The sequence below is a fragment of the Panthera uncia genome (assembly GCF_023721935.1).
Source record: "Panthera uncia isolate 11264 chromosome A1 unlocalized genomic scaffold, Puncia_PCG_1.0 HiC_scaffold_16, whole genome shotgun sequence".
Lineage (NCBI taxonomy): Eukaryota > Metazoa > Chordata > Mammalia > Carnivora > Felidae > Panthera > Panthera uncia.
In genome coordinates this window covers 66,940,724-66,956,416 of record NW_026057576.1, presented here as the reverse complement: position 1 = coordinate 66,956,416, position 15,693 = coordinate 66,940,724, and the positions used below count along the sequence as shown (strand labels likewise).

Sequence of the window (15,693 nt, the reverse complement as noted above, 5' to 3'; positions counted from 1 at the left end):
ACAGAACACCGCCAATGAGCAGGCGCTCCCCAGTGCGTTTGGTCGGCATCCAGACCGTTCTCTGACCACGCACGGTCCCCAGCAGGCCAAGTGGGCCACAGCCTCTGCTCTCTAGGACCCACGGGCTCATACTGGCTCTCCAAAGTTTCCGTGGAGCAACAGAGTCTCCTTGCAACCCACAGGGAGGGTTGGGCGGGGTGAGGAAGAAAACACATCGCAGATCCCCGAAAGGCGAGTTGACATGTATTTCAGACAAAAAAACGTCTTTGTTTATACTTCCAAGGGAGGAACAGGCAGGTTAAGCACTCTATTTTTAGGTGCACAAAGGAAATCTTCATGTTCTTCCCCAACAAAGTTCTTATTCTCTTGTAGAGAAAACCCTGAAAGCACAAGCACAGGCCAATTCGAGAGAAAATGAGCTCTCACCACCCTCAGGGCAAGAGTGATAATGTCTCTTGTTGCTAACTGTGGTCACTGCCCTGTAACAGGAGCCCTGGGAACTCACCACCCAGTCTTGTGCCAATAAAGAGATCTGAGGTTGGCCCTGAAAATGGGAGCGACACCCATCAGGTGCTAGGGAGGTCCCAATCTCTCCACACGCATTTTGCTGGCAGGTGAGCTCCTCTCTGTAGACTCCCATGGATGGTTCCACTCCTAAGCTGAGATAGGGCCAACAGAGCAAACTTCTCTGGGCAAAGGCATGGGATGGAGGACAGGAACTCAGCTGAAAAAGGACCCAGTCTAGGGCCTGCGGAGCCCAGCCTGGGGTGCACAGAGCACAGCCTGTGTTTGCTCAAAGCCAGGGCACACAACTATACTCTCCTCTACTAAAAGAAACCCCAAAGGTGAGGGGCAAATAACTCAGAAGCATACTATGAAACACAGGACTTAGCGAGAAAGTTTCGTAAAACAAAACAAAACAAAAAAACACAGTTATAATAGTTGATCAGCATTACTGACTTGTTTTGGCACTTCTGAATTCGGCTCTGTGGGCTGTGTAGCAAGGCTTCTGATGGACTGGATCTTGCTATGTTTCCTGGGAGAAATCACGTAAGATAGCCATAGTGAGAAAAGCTGTTTTCTTAAATGAAAAATAACAGTCTTATGCCTTCCTCAATATGAAGACGAGTGAAGTAGTGTATATGGGTGCTCCCTGGAAACAGTCATCCTTTTCATAGCACTTACAGGGTTCAGGGCATACTCAAACCCTGAAAACACTCTCAGCAATCCCCTGCTCCTGTTCGAGTGGTACAGCTGGTCAGGAACACTAGCCATTGAGCATTACCTTTCTAGTTGTAGGAGAGTCACTGGGAGGGAGAGTTGGCTGGGCCTGAGTATGCTCTGAATTGCAAATTCTGGCCTGACAATATGAAAGCAATTCATGTATTCTGGGCAATGATTTTCTAGATTAGTTCTATAACAGAGGTGACTGCTACTCATCAGCTAACTCTTTCCCAGTGTTGAGTTCACAGAAGGCCTGCCCCATGAATGAATTTACAGATTCAACGGGACCAGGAACTGGCTTTCATGCCACTAACACTCTCCTTTATCTGTTCCCTCCCTTAGTCTGAGTGCCCTCCTTTTCCTCCGTGAACAGGCCTTAGAAATTTTCAGGTACTCAAATGATGAAACTATAAACACAGAGGGATTAAATGCTAATGTACATTCAGCTTTTCTTCAAAAGACTCCAAAAACACAAGTATGGTCACAGCAGCAGGTTTGTTTCAGCCAGAGTGAAACAAAATACCAACATTCAGGTTTGTTTATCAACAGAAAATCAGATAAATAAAATGAAATACTTTCACAATACCGAAGAACATCAACACAGATCTCCAAATCAGGTCAGGGTTTACAAAGCAGGATGCTGGGTGTCTCAGTTAAGCGTCTGACTTTGGCTCAGGTCATAACCTCACGGTTCATGAGTTTGAGTCCAACGTTGGATTCTGTGCTGACAGCTCAGAGCCTGGAGCCTGCTTCGAATTCTATGTCACCCTCTCTCTCTGCCCCTCTCCCACTCATGCTCTGTCTCTCTTCAAAAATAAATAAACATTAAAAAAAAAAGCAAGATGCAGAATTATGTACAGTGCGATACTAGTTAAATCAATGAAAAAGTACACCCGAGAGAAATGCTGCATATATTTTTTTAAATGCATAAATATGTGTAAAAGAAATAATGTAAAGTTGGCAGTTGTTGCCTCTGGGAAGGAGAGAAGGGAAGTAACAAAGGTGGCTGTTCGTTAAGGGGGTTTTAGCCATATCTGTCATAACAGTAATTACACACAAAAAGGTAAAAACAAAGACAAAAACAAACAAAAAAAACAAGCAGAAAGAAATATGGACGTTTGCTGTGATCTCTGTACTTCACAGTTATTTTAAGATATGTTAAAATATAAAAAAGAAAAATGTTTTTAAAAAATGCACATGCACCAAACAGCCCTCAGTGCACCACAGCTCCACCCTTTACCCTTCTATTAAAAACAAATTGTTTTGATGTTTATTTATTTTTGAGAGACAGTAAGAGACAGTGTGTGAGCAGGGGAGGCACAGAGAGGGACAAACAGAATCCGAAGCAGGTTCCAAGCGCTGAGCTGTCAGCACAGAACCCGACCCGGGGCTCGAACTCACAAACCATCAGATCATGACCTGAGCTGAAGTCAGAGGCTTAACCGATTAAGCCACCCAGGTGTCCCAATTACCCTTTTATTTTAATCTCTGGATTCTCACCTTCTCCCCTCTCTGGCGACAGAGCCTTGCTCAGGGCATGGGGCTTTGATGCTGGTTGACCAGGGGCCACTTGTCAGTTCTGAGACCTGAGTTCTTTGAGCTTCAGTGTCTCCATCTTTAAAAAGGGACCAGGAGAGGGGCACCTGGGTGGCTCAGTCAGTTAAACATCTGAGTCTCGGTTTCTGCTCAGGTCATGATCTCACGGTTCAGGAGTTCGGGCCGCGCGTCGGGCTGTGCACTGACAATACGGGGCCTGCTTTGGATTCTCGGTCTCCCCCTCTCTCTGTTCCTCCCCTGCTCACAACCTCTTTCTCTCAAAAATAAATAAATAAACATTGAAAAAAAGGGACTAGGAGAGCACTGACCTCACAGAGCTGGTATGAAGACTGAGTTAATGTATGCAAAGTGCATGGAACTCAGCAAGAGCTGTAAGCATTTGCTAACAACAGCAATAAATCCTGCTTCTCATCCAAGCTGTATTTAATTTAAAAGTTTATAGAAATACTTTTGATTCAAATCCCAAGACACTTAAGGACAAAGAGAGGAGGAAGTTTTTACTGTGCTTTAGCCCCACTGCAATCTCCTTCCTGTTCCTCTTCCATCCCATCCCCTGCTGGTTTCCTCCTCTTCCTCACTTGGCCCTCCTGGTCTGTTTACATCTCATCTTATCCTTGAGGTGTGCCCCAGCCCTCGAATGTTCCTAACACTAAACTGGCCCAGGTTGACTGTGAGGCCCTGATTTGGTAATTCACCAGGCCTGGGTGAAGAGACAGTCAGGAGCAAAGCACTGTCACCTGGAGAGGATGACTCTTGTCAAGTCGAAGTAGCATCGAGGTTTCTCTTACCTTTCAAACTGCACTTTCTTATGTCCTCCTTCTTTAACAAAGTCGAGAACCTGCTTCTGAGTCCGACCGCTAAAGGGAAGACAACGAGAAGGAAGAAAAGGAGATGGCAAGGGATTCTCATTGAAACATACAACACCCCGTCTCTACCTCCCCTCCTTCCACAACTGGGAGACAGGTGGGCTTTCTCAGCTACCTGAGGATAAAAGCAGTTCTGGGAGGAACTTGTGTTTCTCTGAGAAAAATGTGTGTCCATTGCATTTCTTGGCATTTTCCTTATAAATAATTGTTTGATTACGAAGCCACCATCCTGAGCAAGAGTCTACATGCTTCGGGGACACAGGGCTAATTTTGTTCACTGTATATCCCCAGTGCTTAGAACAGGATTTGATACGCAGGAAACACTCAAATGTTTGTTGAAAGAGGGAGAAAGTGAAGCAGTGCTGGGCAAGTGCACACCACATTCCCGAAGGCTACACCAAATGTTAACAAGACACTTGCTTCTCCAGAGAAAGGAAATCCTTCTGAATTAGAGGGTCCTGTTTGGAGTTTACTGCGGCGGGGTGAAGGGCCTCTTGGCCAATGTTCGAGCAGAACATAACCTCCTGGTCATGCCAGGAGGCTGCTGGAATGACCGAGCAATCACCCCACCAGCCATAGCTCCCGGAGGCCAACTTTCCACTTAGCTCCCCAGTGTACTGTGTAGCAGCAGCACTAGAGGGTAGGAGAAGGACGTCTCGGGACAAATGCTCCCGTGGCAGACACAAGAGGTATGCTATGGAATCCTTACCTGAACCGGAATGATGAGCCTCGACTAAAGAGAACAGGCTTTGGCTTTGGTTTGGGCTCTTCAAAAAGTCTAAAAAAGGCATGATGTTCAACACAGATTTTCCAGAACGACTTGCAAAAATCCCGACTGGCCATTAGAAATTCCAAGGTATCCTGGTACGAGCTCTAAAAAGAGAAAATACCATTTTTTCCCCCTTGACCCACAGACATCAGGTTGAAACATGAGAAAAGGGCCAGAAAAGAAGTATGTCCAATAAAATTTCACTGGTGCATTTTATTATAGCACGACCACAAATTCACATAGTTAGTAAAATAGAGTTGTTCCTAATGACAAAATCTAGTCATCATTCAACCATTTTCCCCTCACAAAATTCCTTAGAGGAGCTAACAGAAAACAGGGGTAATTCACAGAACTCCTAACATTTCTTTTTTTTTTTTTTTTTAATTTTTTAATGTTTTATTTATTTTTAAGACAGAGAGAGACAGAGCATGAGTGGGGATGGGGCAGAGAGAGAGGGAGACACAGAATCCGAAGCAGGCTCCAGGCTCTGAGCTGTCAGCACAGAGCCCGACGCGGGGCTCAACTCATGAACTGTGAGATCATGACCTGAGCCGAAGTCGGTCGCTCAACCGACTGAGCCACCCAGGGGCCCCTCCTAACATTTCTTGTGACAGAATTCACGAACAAATTTTGTTTACGTGGCTTATATTTCCTCCTCCTCCTTCTTTTTTTAGTTTATTTACTTTGAGAGAGATGGATAGTGAGCACAAGCTGGGAAGGGACAGAGAGAGAGAGAGAGAGAGAGAGAGAGAGAGAGAGAGAGAGAACCCAAAGCACACTCCACACTGTCAGTGCAGAGCCCAATGTGTGGCTTCATCCCATGAACCATGAGATCATGACCTGAGCTGAAACCAAGAGTCGGATGTTCAACTGACTGAGCCACCCAGGCACCCCCCTATTTCCTTCTTAAAAAAAAAATCCAACTACTGAAATTCCTGTTTTGCCTCCTTAAAATAACTGAAACACACTCTTCTGTTTTCTCCCTCATGGCTCATGCCGACTTTGGATACTGGTCTTAAGTCTCTTCTCTGTCAAGTAGCATATGGCTCAAACCTCCAGGGGACCCCACAGGAAATGAACACTTTTTTTTTTCTGGAACACAAAAGTATCACTCAAGGCTGAAAAAGTCATGTCCTTTGAGTCTGGAAAGGGGAGAGTGTAATTTTGTATTCCCAGGCTGAATGCTCTCAATGTAAGTGGCCCTATTATATAAACGGGAATTACTACAGCCTTAACGGTTCCCAGAACTTCCAACTCTTTTGGGGGGAATCTCACAGTTCTGGGCAGACCCAACTTACAAACAAGCTGAGGCAATTCTGCATTTGAAAGTGGCCTTTTAGAACTCCAAAAGCATTTCCCCATAGAAAACAACTTATAATGGGCGGTTGCTTCCTAGGTCAGGCCATAAAAGCTCATTTAATCCATTCGGTAGCTGAACGGTAAGGTTAGACTGCCATTTATCATCTTTTTTTTCCACGGGAACAAAACTCTCCCAAGTTCTGGTTGGGGACACCAGGATGAATCAGCCATCTCCGCCATTGCCATTTCCCACGGGGGGGGGGGGGGGGAAGGAGACGCTCCTTCTCTGATCCAGTCCTGGGGTGAGCGACATCCTCAGGGGTTCTCCAGAAAATGGGGTGGACCTGCTTAGCTTGCGAGAATGTACTGTCAGAGGTCAGGGGACAAGAGTAGGGACGCGAGGGCTGGGGAGAGCTGGAGGCTTGTGCGGCCAGGGGTGCGCCCCGAATACTGCGGATGCTGAACGGGGTCTCGAGGGGATGGCCTGGAGGCTGGAGCCCAGCAAAGGCATGGGCTTGTCGGGAGGGGCTGAACATTCTCTACTCTCGCTGTGTCTACCCAGGTGACAGCACGGTGATTGAGCATTTGGGCAGGACACTGGGTACAGACCCTCAGACACCTGCCCGGCGTCATCCCGCCCCGCCCACTTACGTTTGCGTCTGGGCGGAGCTTGATGAGAAAGCGCTTCCTCTTGAAGCTCAGCTTGCGCACTTTCGCCCAGTTGAAGGCGTTGATCTTGGTGAAACCCTGCAAAGGAAGCGATCAGCCAGTGAGCCAGGAAACGCAGAAGAAGCAACATGGGAGGTGGCTTGCCTTGCATATAGGGACCTGCTTTTGACTGCTTGGGAAGAATGCCTTTTGCTAGAGAAGTTGCTAGGATTTGCAGCTATGGGTGATGCCTGTTCCTGGAACATTATCTTTCACTAATTATATGCTTTGGTATTCAAACTAAGGTTGCCTCCAGGGAGGGAAGTGGCTGGCCAAAGGAAGGATGCTAAGAAAGATAAATAACAATAAAAACCATGGCAACCACAACAATTAGTGACCATCACTTTCCAGTGCCAGGGGAAGGACTTTACAGACCTTATCTTACCAAACCTTATACAAAACCCAGTGAGATGGGTTTGTTATCTCTCTTTCACAGATGTGGAAACTGCTGCATGAATTTATTTTAATTTGTCCAAAATCACACAGCTCACGTGGCAGAATGAGGTGCCCCACCATGTGCCTTCACCAGCAGCAACTGTTAATTTCCATAAAAGCAACACACCAGGCTGGTGGCCAACCCCCATGGTGCACACTGGTCTGGCTCCCAGCAGCACAAGCAGGATGGGGAAGGGAGTCCCGGCCTGTGGTTTGTCTTCTAGACCAGAGAACAGTCTCTGGGAAGGACTCACACATCCTCGTTCTGAAAGTCAGGTGTGATGGAACAGGGTGTTCCTGTGTCCCTGTTCCTGTGAGGAACAGGGTGATGGAGAAGTAAGGGGAAGCGACCAGACACCAGCTCCCATCTGTCCTGTCATCTCCGCCTAAATTAGAATTCCTCCAGAGCTGCTGAAACACCAGGACCATGTATTGAAATTGGTAAGAATGAAGCAATTAGGCACTGGCAAGATTAATTCCAAGATACAGCCTTGGTACACGATTAAATTACTGCGTAATTCTCAATATTTCGATTGTATCAAATATAATCAAAGCACGTTAATTCAATTGTGAGGCACTTCTTCTCCCCCCCTCTATGATTTTTAAAAATTCTTAAGGGTTCTGATTTCAAAATTTAACGGTAGGACTGAAAGCTTTACATTTGGCTTATTGTCATTTTGCTCATCAAGTACTCCTATGTTATTTTGGCAGTTCAGAAATTGTTAAGAGCAATTGTTAAGATACCTCAAGTATCGTACACTGCTTTCAAACCTTCCCTTCTTACTCTCCCATATGAAACCCAACCTCGACTCCTCCTGGGACAGGATCCTATGATAATCAGTGTCCACCATAAACATCTGATACAGGAGCAGAGAAGCACTGAGACCAATTTGGTAAAATACGAAGGGACAATATAACCAAAACCAAATATAAACCAAAATGTTTTAGATTGTGTATGTATCTATGCCTTCAAAACTGGTGAAGATTACCCTACTTAAAGGCAGACACTTTCTCCATACCCCTATGAAACCAAAGTATGGATTACTCTCACTTTTGTTTAAAAGAAAAGCATTAAGGACACTTTTGGGGGTGATGAATATGTTCATTGTCTTGATTTCATTGATTGCTTCAGGATATACATATACAAGAACTTATGAAACTGCACACTTTAAATATGTGCATTTTATTCTATGTCAATAATACCTCAAAGGAGCTGTTAAGAAACAAAAAGAAGCACTGTCAGTAGAAGAATCTAACAGTGCAATCAAGAGAGCATACATTTCATGGGGAGCCTGGGTGGCTCAGTTGGTTAAGCGTTGGACTCTGGCTTAGGTCACGATCTCACGGTTCATGAGTTTGAGCCCCGCGTCCGGCTCTGTGCTGACAGCCTGGAGCCTGCTTCGGATTTTGTGTCCCCAGCCCCTCTGCCCCTCCCCCACTTATGCATGTGAGCGTGTGCTCTCTCACTCTCTCATAAACATTAAAAAAATATTTTAAAACTTTAAAAAAAGACAGTACACATTTCAGAGTACAGAAAATTATGTCCTTAAGTAAAACACAGGTACGAATTCAAGTGCAGTGTTTTACTACAAAGTTACTATACTACGCGGCTTTGTAGAAATGTATAAAATTGCTGTATCTTTAAAAGTACACATTACCCTTTTCAAGTATGTATATCTGAAGTCACAAATAAGCTGACACAGGTAAAACCTAAATTAGGTTTAAGAATCCCTAAATTTGGTTAAAAAAAAAAAAAACTCGACAGGTTAAAAAAGAGAGGGGGGAACCACATGACTATCATGTGGCAGTGTGAAGAAAGTGTTTATTTTGGGGGGTCTGAAATCCTGATTCTATTATACTGTGTTTTGAGCACAGGTCCACTGACCGAGATTACCAAGTCAATAAACACAAGCAAATCTTTGTGCATTTCCCAACCAGAGCTAGGGCAAATGAAGTAGAATCTGGAAGTGGAGGGCCTAGAAAGAAATAGAAACCCGAAGGTGAGGTTAGTTTCTCCGTTCACCTAAAATTAACCATCAGAGGTCTTAACTTGGCCCACCCAACGTGCAATCAGAGTTGAAGGGCCAACTCATCTTTCCATCACCAGGGGAACTGAGCTGTGTTCTAAGTGCTCTTACCTGAAACACTAGAATTCCCGTGTTGGCAACAGCCAGGTTGATCTTCGTACCTTCCCTGTCCTTAGCCGGGTGCAACCGGACCCCATACATCTCCAGCCTACGGGCAATCTCCAGAAGTTGGAAATCTGATTCTGCTGGTGTTTGTCCGCTGACAAAACAAAAATTAAAGAGAAAGTCCAGGTGATTTGAATTGCCTGTGTCTATTAATTTGAGATTAGGCAACTCCTCTTGGGAAATAAAAAGGCATTTCATGACAAACAATGGAGCTACCTGATCAGATGACACCCAGCCTCCCATTCATTGCAACCCAAAGTCGAGCAGCTAGGACAAAAGCCCTATTGCCTGTGTAACACAACACCCCAAAAGTCTGTCTCACATTTGCCCAGTTTTTTTTTTTTTTTTTTTTTTTTTTTGAATCTCAAAGAGTTTCCTTTAAGGTCATATAAAAGCAAAACGCCATCGTGTTCAAACACGTTTTTAGTCGCTGACAATGGGCCTAAACTTGTAAGGGAAGTTCAAGGCAACACTCTGGCATACTATCACCAGGGCTCAAGTACCCTCCTTGAAAACAGCAACAAAATCAATAGGCACGGAGCATCTTTTGAAAATATTTTACTGATCAAAACAAAAAAATGGAGAGGATACAAAGGTGCTAGATTTTCATGACATTCCTACTTTGCCCCTAGTTTACCGTGTCCCTTTTCTGATTTCCTATTAACTGGTCTTACACTCTCCCTTTAATTCCACAGCATGGGTATCCTCAATTCCAGACATACCCCAGTATCACAGGAAATCAAGCAAGGATCCTAGAACTTTGGTCTTGAGCGGGGAACCTGCATTGAGAGTCCTAGGTGAGGAACAATGGCCCCCATGAACCTGTGTTCTCCCTCACACCTTGCGTCTTTCTTCCCAACAGTTACCGTGTGTCTCTGTGTGTGTGTGTGTGTGTGTGTGTGTGTGTGTGTGTGTGTGTGTGTCTACACCCACCTATGCTGGAAGGACAGAGAGAAGCTCAAGGGAAACATGAAGGGACCAGTGGGACTTACATGTGGTTATGGTGATACTCCACGATTTTGTCTTCTAGCGCATCTTGCTGAGGTATGTACTTGTTTTTTGCTAAATGCTCTCTGTCTGATGCTTCATCGAAATCCCCAATCTCGGCTACCAGGAAACAGAGAAAGAAAACCCAGCCACATACAATTAATACTTCACAGTCTGTTACATTCCTCGGGCAACATTCTCTGGCCAGCAAACCAGAAGGCAGCGGACAAGGCAATCCCAGCCTGTGGGTATCACAAGGGCTGGATGTCAGAAGGTACCCTGTGAGGACGGATTTAACAATCGTGCCAGCATAACAGGATGGTCTCCACTCTCGTCTCTACCAGTTGGAAAGAAAACTTTGGCATCAACCAATTTCATCCATCCATGTTCCTGATTTGTTTCTTCCTCCCCACCCCACTGGGACCACTTCTGTTCTAGGCAGTCAATTCTAGACATGTGGACCATGACCTTATGACTTCTAAATAAGCACAGCATTTTTGGACTTTAAAAAATCAACTTCGAAACTCTTGTAGGTAATAATTATTACTGCAAACCCCAAATGCTTTACCATGTAGAGAAAAGCCAATGGTAAATAGGTATAAACATACATAATATAATTTGATAAAATAAAATAATTAAAGTTTATGAAGTATCTTGCAGTCCTAGTGCCAGAAATGGCTGGTCAGATGGCAGCCTCTTACAAATTTCTCACCTACGAGGAACAGGAGGCCCATTTTTCTCATGTAACCTCTACATAGTCCCTAAATTGCTATGATCTGGAAATCTAAAGAAAAGACCTTTAAAGTAATAATTATACCTTAACAACACTAGCTCCAGCTCTGTTTCTGTCAATTTAATACCTCTGGGACAGCATGTCATTTTCTTTGAATCCTATGGTCTGTGTAACAACCAGAGAGCCCAGCTGTTTTGAGTAAAAGTGAGTGAATGGTTGCTATGACATCTCCCCTTCGTTTTGTCATGTGAAGCAGCCTGTCACACTTTGGGCAATACACCTCCACTCATCATGCAGCACATGGCCTACATGTTGCTATAAATCGCAAGCACCGAGAATATTTGCTCTGCACTGAAGAGCGCCAACTCATCTGGTTCCAGCTGGGCCAGTGGAAGAATCGATGGCTCTAGCTTCTTGCTGCCGTGGCGAATCAATAACCTTACTTCCTAAGTCCGGTAGATCTTCAGTAAGACCCATATACAAAAAATAAGAAGATAAGCATGGTCTCTAGAAACACCTAATCCTATTAGGCTAAGTAATTTATTGACCACTAGGAGTGACACTTCCTACGAACCTTTGGAAATCATGTTAACTGGACGGTTATCCAAATGGGCTGATTATATGGGACTGCTTTGGATACAACAGAAATTGTAAAATGATACGACAGCACAATTTTTTTTTTATACTAGTGCTAATACGTGTGACATAATCACCTTCTTGAAACATAATGTGCATATTCGATTTCAAGTAACTTCAACAAGTTACTTCTGCCTTGGCCAAGAAGCAAAAAAAAATGCCCTGGTGGGTTGTCAATATGCCTTAGAATGAGTATAATCTAATTTATCCTTTGCCTAGATTAAGGAAGCAAAATATCTAGTTTCAAGCATCACTAGGATTCAGTCCAGCTTCCTATGTCTTGGGGTTTACTAAACCTGGGACAGCAGAATACGAGAAGTGTCATCTTTGACAGGTTTATGTCTTAAGGCTAATGTACCATATTCAATAATGAATATTAAATCCAAGAACAGGACCGAACTAGTTTACTTGACCACCATCTGTCCAAGCTTCTTCTCTGCATCAACGGAGATATCAACAAGAGCACACTAGTCCTTGAAAAGGACACAGAATTCACAGGCCAGTGTTTGGGGGGCTACACCTGTTAAATGATGCTTTAGGGGTATTGTTTTCAATCCATGGGCACTCATATAACAAAATAACAAAAAGACATAATTATTGTTTTTCGTGGATGTGCTTATTTTCCCCCATTGACCAGATCACCGTTACTGCCAACGTGACTTCATCGAGAAACCAACAGAACTTACATTGTACAATGTGTGAGATCAAGAGAGCCGCGCTGGTATCATTGCACGTCAGCCTGCCTTGAGCCAGATCCTGCTTCACCTGCAGAGCAAACAGGTACCTGCGGACGCAAATAAAAATGATGCGTCACACACCTAGAGGCTGGCGCCATGCAAAGAGGGTGGGAGGTTTGGTGTCAAAGTCAGGCTCACTTCTGACAGCTCGTCCACACTGTGAGGGACTAGAGAAAGGTATACAAACCAAGGAAAAGAAAGTGTGCCGGCTGGAATGAGTTCCCAGTACCACTGACTGCGGTGTAAATAGTCATACCTCATTCAAGGGACCAGGAAACACGCGGTAATCTTTTCACATGATGAGTAACACATTTTGTTCTATGGCTGTACCTCTCCATACAAAGACCTAAGACGGAGCACCTGAATGGCTCAGTCAGTTAAGCTTCCACTTCTTAGTTTTGGCTCAGGTCATGATCTCATAGTTTGCAAGTTTGAGCCTTGAGTCCGGCTCTGCACTGATAGCGTGGAGCCTGCTTGGGATTCTCTCTCTCCCTCACTCACTGCCCCTCCCCCACTCGCTCTTTTTTTTTCTCTCTCTCTCTCTCCAAATAAACTTAAAAAAAAACAAAAACAAAAACAAAAACCCAAGGCTGTATCTTACCACTCTATAATTTTTTCAGGGTATAATTTTTTTTCCACAGATCAAATATACTAAAACATAAGGCTCAGATAATAACAATAGCTTATTATGGTTAGGAACAGCTTTTTTTGCCAATGGAATTAGAAAGACAAGAGTGTGTTTTTTTTGTGTGGTGTAATATTCACTTAGGTTCTTCCAAAAGCCTCAGTTACCAGATCTATAAAATTGAATTTAGTTTAAAGTTATATTTTCTTTATATTGCAGAATAAAGCAAGTAAACATTTTTTGGTGAAAGAGAAGAGGTACTTACTTATTTTGAGAGAGAGAAAAACAGAGAGAGAGAGAGAGCATGCACAAGCAGGGGAGGAGGAGGAGGAGGAGGAGGGGGAGGGGGGGGAGAGAGAGAGAGAGAGAGAGAGAGAGAGAGTGAGAGGGAGGAAGAGGAGAGAGAGTGAGAGAGTCCCAAGTAGGCTCCCAGCTCAGCACAGAACCCTGTGCAAGGCTCATTCCCACAACCCTGGGATCATGACCTGAGCCGAAATTAAGAGTCAGACACACAACCAACTGAGCCCAGGTGTGGCAAGAGATAAGGTATTTATAAATAAAAGAAATTAAATAAAAAATAGTGCAATGTAAAAACTGATTTGAAAAAAATCAATATGAACTCCTAAATTTTCTCCATAGAGAAATGGTGGATTTCAGGTATCTGGTAAGGAGAGGTACAAAGTGGGCCTGAAATATTTAGTGATGGCAGAAAGCAAAGCAGCTTTGAAATATACATGGGCTGTATTAAAAAAGTGAAAGAAACATCTTGAAGGGATGTCCACTCGCCAATGCTGTGGCAACGTGAGTAGCAACAAGAATAATTAAAGTGACTCAAAACACATGGAATTGATGAAAATTCTTGAGTTCATTTCAGTATTCAATGAGAAAGCCAGAAAATGTATCACCATTGGAGACTACTGAAGCAATTCTTTATTCAAAACTTGGTAACCTAACCAAAAACTTGAGTCTGGAATCTGCCTCTCTCAATAGAAGGGGTATTTCAGGATATACAGGAAAATGAGGCAAAGTTCTTTACAGAAGTATGCCAACTCATAATAACAGCAAGAATCCTCATTCCACAACATCTAAAGAAATTATGGACTCTGGCAAGCACTGTGAATCGCTGTAAAAACCATTCAGAAGATCAGACATTTGCATAAAGACAAAGTAACAGGACCTTGCCTCACAATGGCAAGATCAGAACATCACCACCCTAATTCAATGATGAATCTTAGCACCATTCATGAAATAGGAAGTTCACATCACTTCTGGTAGATTCTGGCCAAAAATATTCAACTTGATCCATCAGGCCTATAGAACTAACTTCCAGTTTTCCAGAAATGCAGAGGATAGAGGAAGAAACTGAGTGGCACCACAAGGAAGAAATCTGACAAATTTAGAAGGTAGGATATTTTAGAGTATAACTGGTCCTGTTTCTTCAACAAGAGGGTATCATGAAGAAAAAATAGGGAGGGACTCTGCTAGATTAAATGAGGTCCAAAGGACATAACCAAGTGTGACTATGGCCTACAGTGAATCTCATCTTATTTTTTAATGTTTATTTCTATTTTTGGGAGAGGGAGGGAGGGAAGGAGAGAGAGAGAGAGAGAGAGAGAGATTGAGCACGAGCAGGGGAGGGCAAGAGAGGGAAAGAGACACAGAATCTGAAGCAGGCTCCAGGCTCCAAGCTGTCAGAATGGAGCCTGATGCGGTACTTGAACCCATGAACAGTGAGATCATGACCTGAGCCTTAGTCAGACGCTTAACCGACTGAGCCACCCAGGTGCCCCATGAATCTCATTTTAGATGAGTACATACAAATGACATTTATGGGACAAATTTGAGTATGGCCAAGATATTAGATGAAATGAAAAGTACATATATATGTGTAGAAAAAATCAGAAAGGATATCACACTAATGTATTAACAATGATCACCTCTGGGGAACAGGAATACAGTATTTTATCTTCTTATACTTGTTTATCTGTATGTTCCAACTTTCTATACTGTACATTTGCTATTTTTGTAATAATGAAAGATTATTTGTAATTTTAAAAAGGGGGGGGGGCTTTTTTAATTAGACCAACCACAGAGGGTTCTATAAAAATTAAATAAAGCAATATATGGAAAGCACAGTGACTAGAATAAAAACATTCAATAAATGTTAGCAAATTTTCTCTTATAAAAGAAAAACTAGGGGCAGCTGGCTGGATCAGCTGGTAGAGCATGAAACTTTTGATCTTAGGGTCGTGAGTTCAAGCCCCATGTTGGGTATAGAGCTTACTTAATTAAAAAAATAAATAAATAAAAGAAAAAGAAAAAGGGGTCCCTAGGTGGCTCAGTCCATAAAGCATCTGACTTCGGCTTAGGTCATGATCTGGCAGTCCGTGAGTTTGAGCTCCTCATCAGACTCTGTGCTGACAGCTCAGAGCCTGGAGCCTGCTTCGGATTCTGTGTCTCCTTCTCTCTCTGCACCTCCCCCACTTGTGCTCTGTCTCTGTCTCTCTCTAAAAAATAAACATTAAAAAAAATATAGAAGAAAAAGAAAAATGAATTCTCTTTAAGTTATTTAAGAAATTCCATTGTTAACTAAAAAACTAAAACAAAACAAAACAACCTCAAGAACAAACAAACAAAAAAACCTGCGAAAGCTACAAAGGCAATTCTGTAGCCAGACCCACAAAAAACCCAAAACAAAAAAACACCACAGATCCACTCGTCGATAACCGTTGGCCTTTACCCAGCCCCTTATATTTATTCTTGCTCTAACGTTCTCTGTCTCTGGAAAGTCAAAGGGAAGAAAGGCAGAGAATATAAAAGAACCAAAACATCAACATATTGGTTTACAAGGCAAGAGGCAGTATAAGCCATCTTTCTGGATTAGGCAAGGAGTACTATTTTTTGAGCTGAACACTTCTTACAGCT

General features: G+C 43.3%; 1 protein-coding gene across 3 annotated transcripts in view; it reads right to left on the bottom strand.

Moving 5' to 3' along the window:
* Positions 1–15,693, bottom strand: part of FARP1 (FERM, ARH/RhoGEF and pleckstrin domain protein 1) — a 294,004-nt gene that overhangs the window by 56,802 nt on the left and 221,509 nt on the right. For all 3 annotated transcript variants that reach the window (XM_049647489.1, XM_049647490.1, XM_049647488.1), the window contains exons 6-12: positions 12,093–12,190; positions 10,043–10,157; positions 8,997–9,144; positions 6,367–6,462; positions 4,357–4,520; positions 3,570–3,638; positions 961–1,036 (exon numbers count right to left, since the gene is read on the bottom strand). In XM_049647489.1, coding sequence (XP_049503446.1) covers positions 961–1,036; positions 3,570–3,638; positions 4,357–4,520; positions 6,367–6,462; positions 8,997–9,144; positions 10,043–10,157; positions 12,093–12,190 — 766 coding nt within the window. The remainder of the gene's footprint in view (positions 1–960; positions 1,037–3,569; positions 3,639–4,356; positions 4,521–6,366; positions 6,463–8,996; positions 9,145–10,042; positions 10,158–12,092; positions 12,191–15,693) is intronic.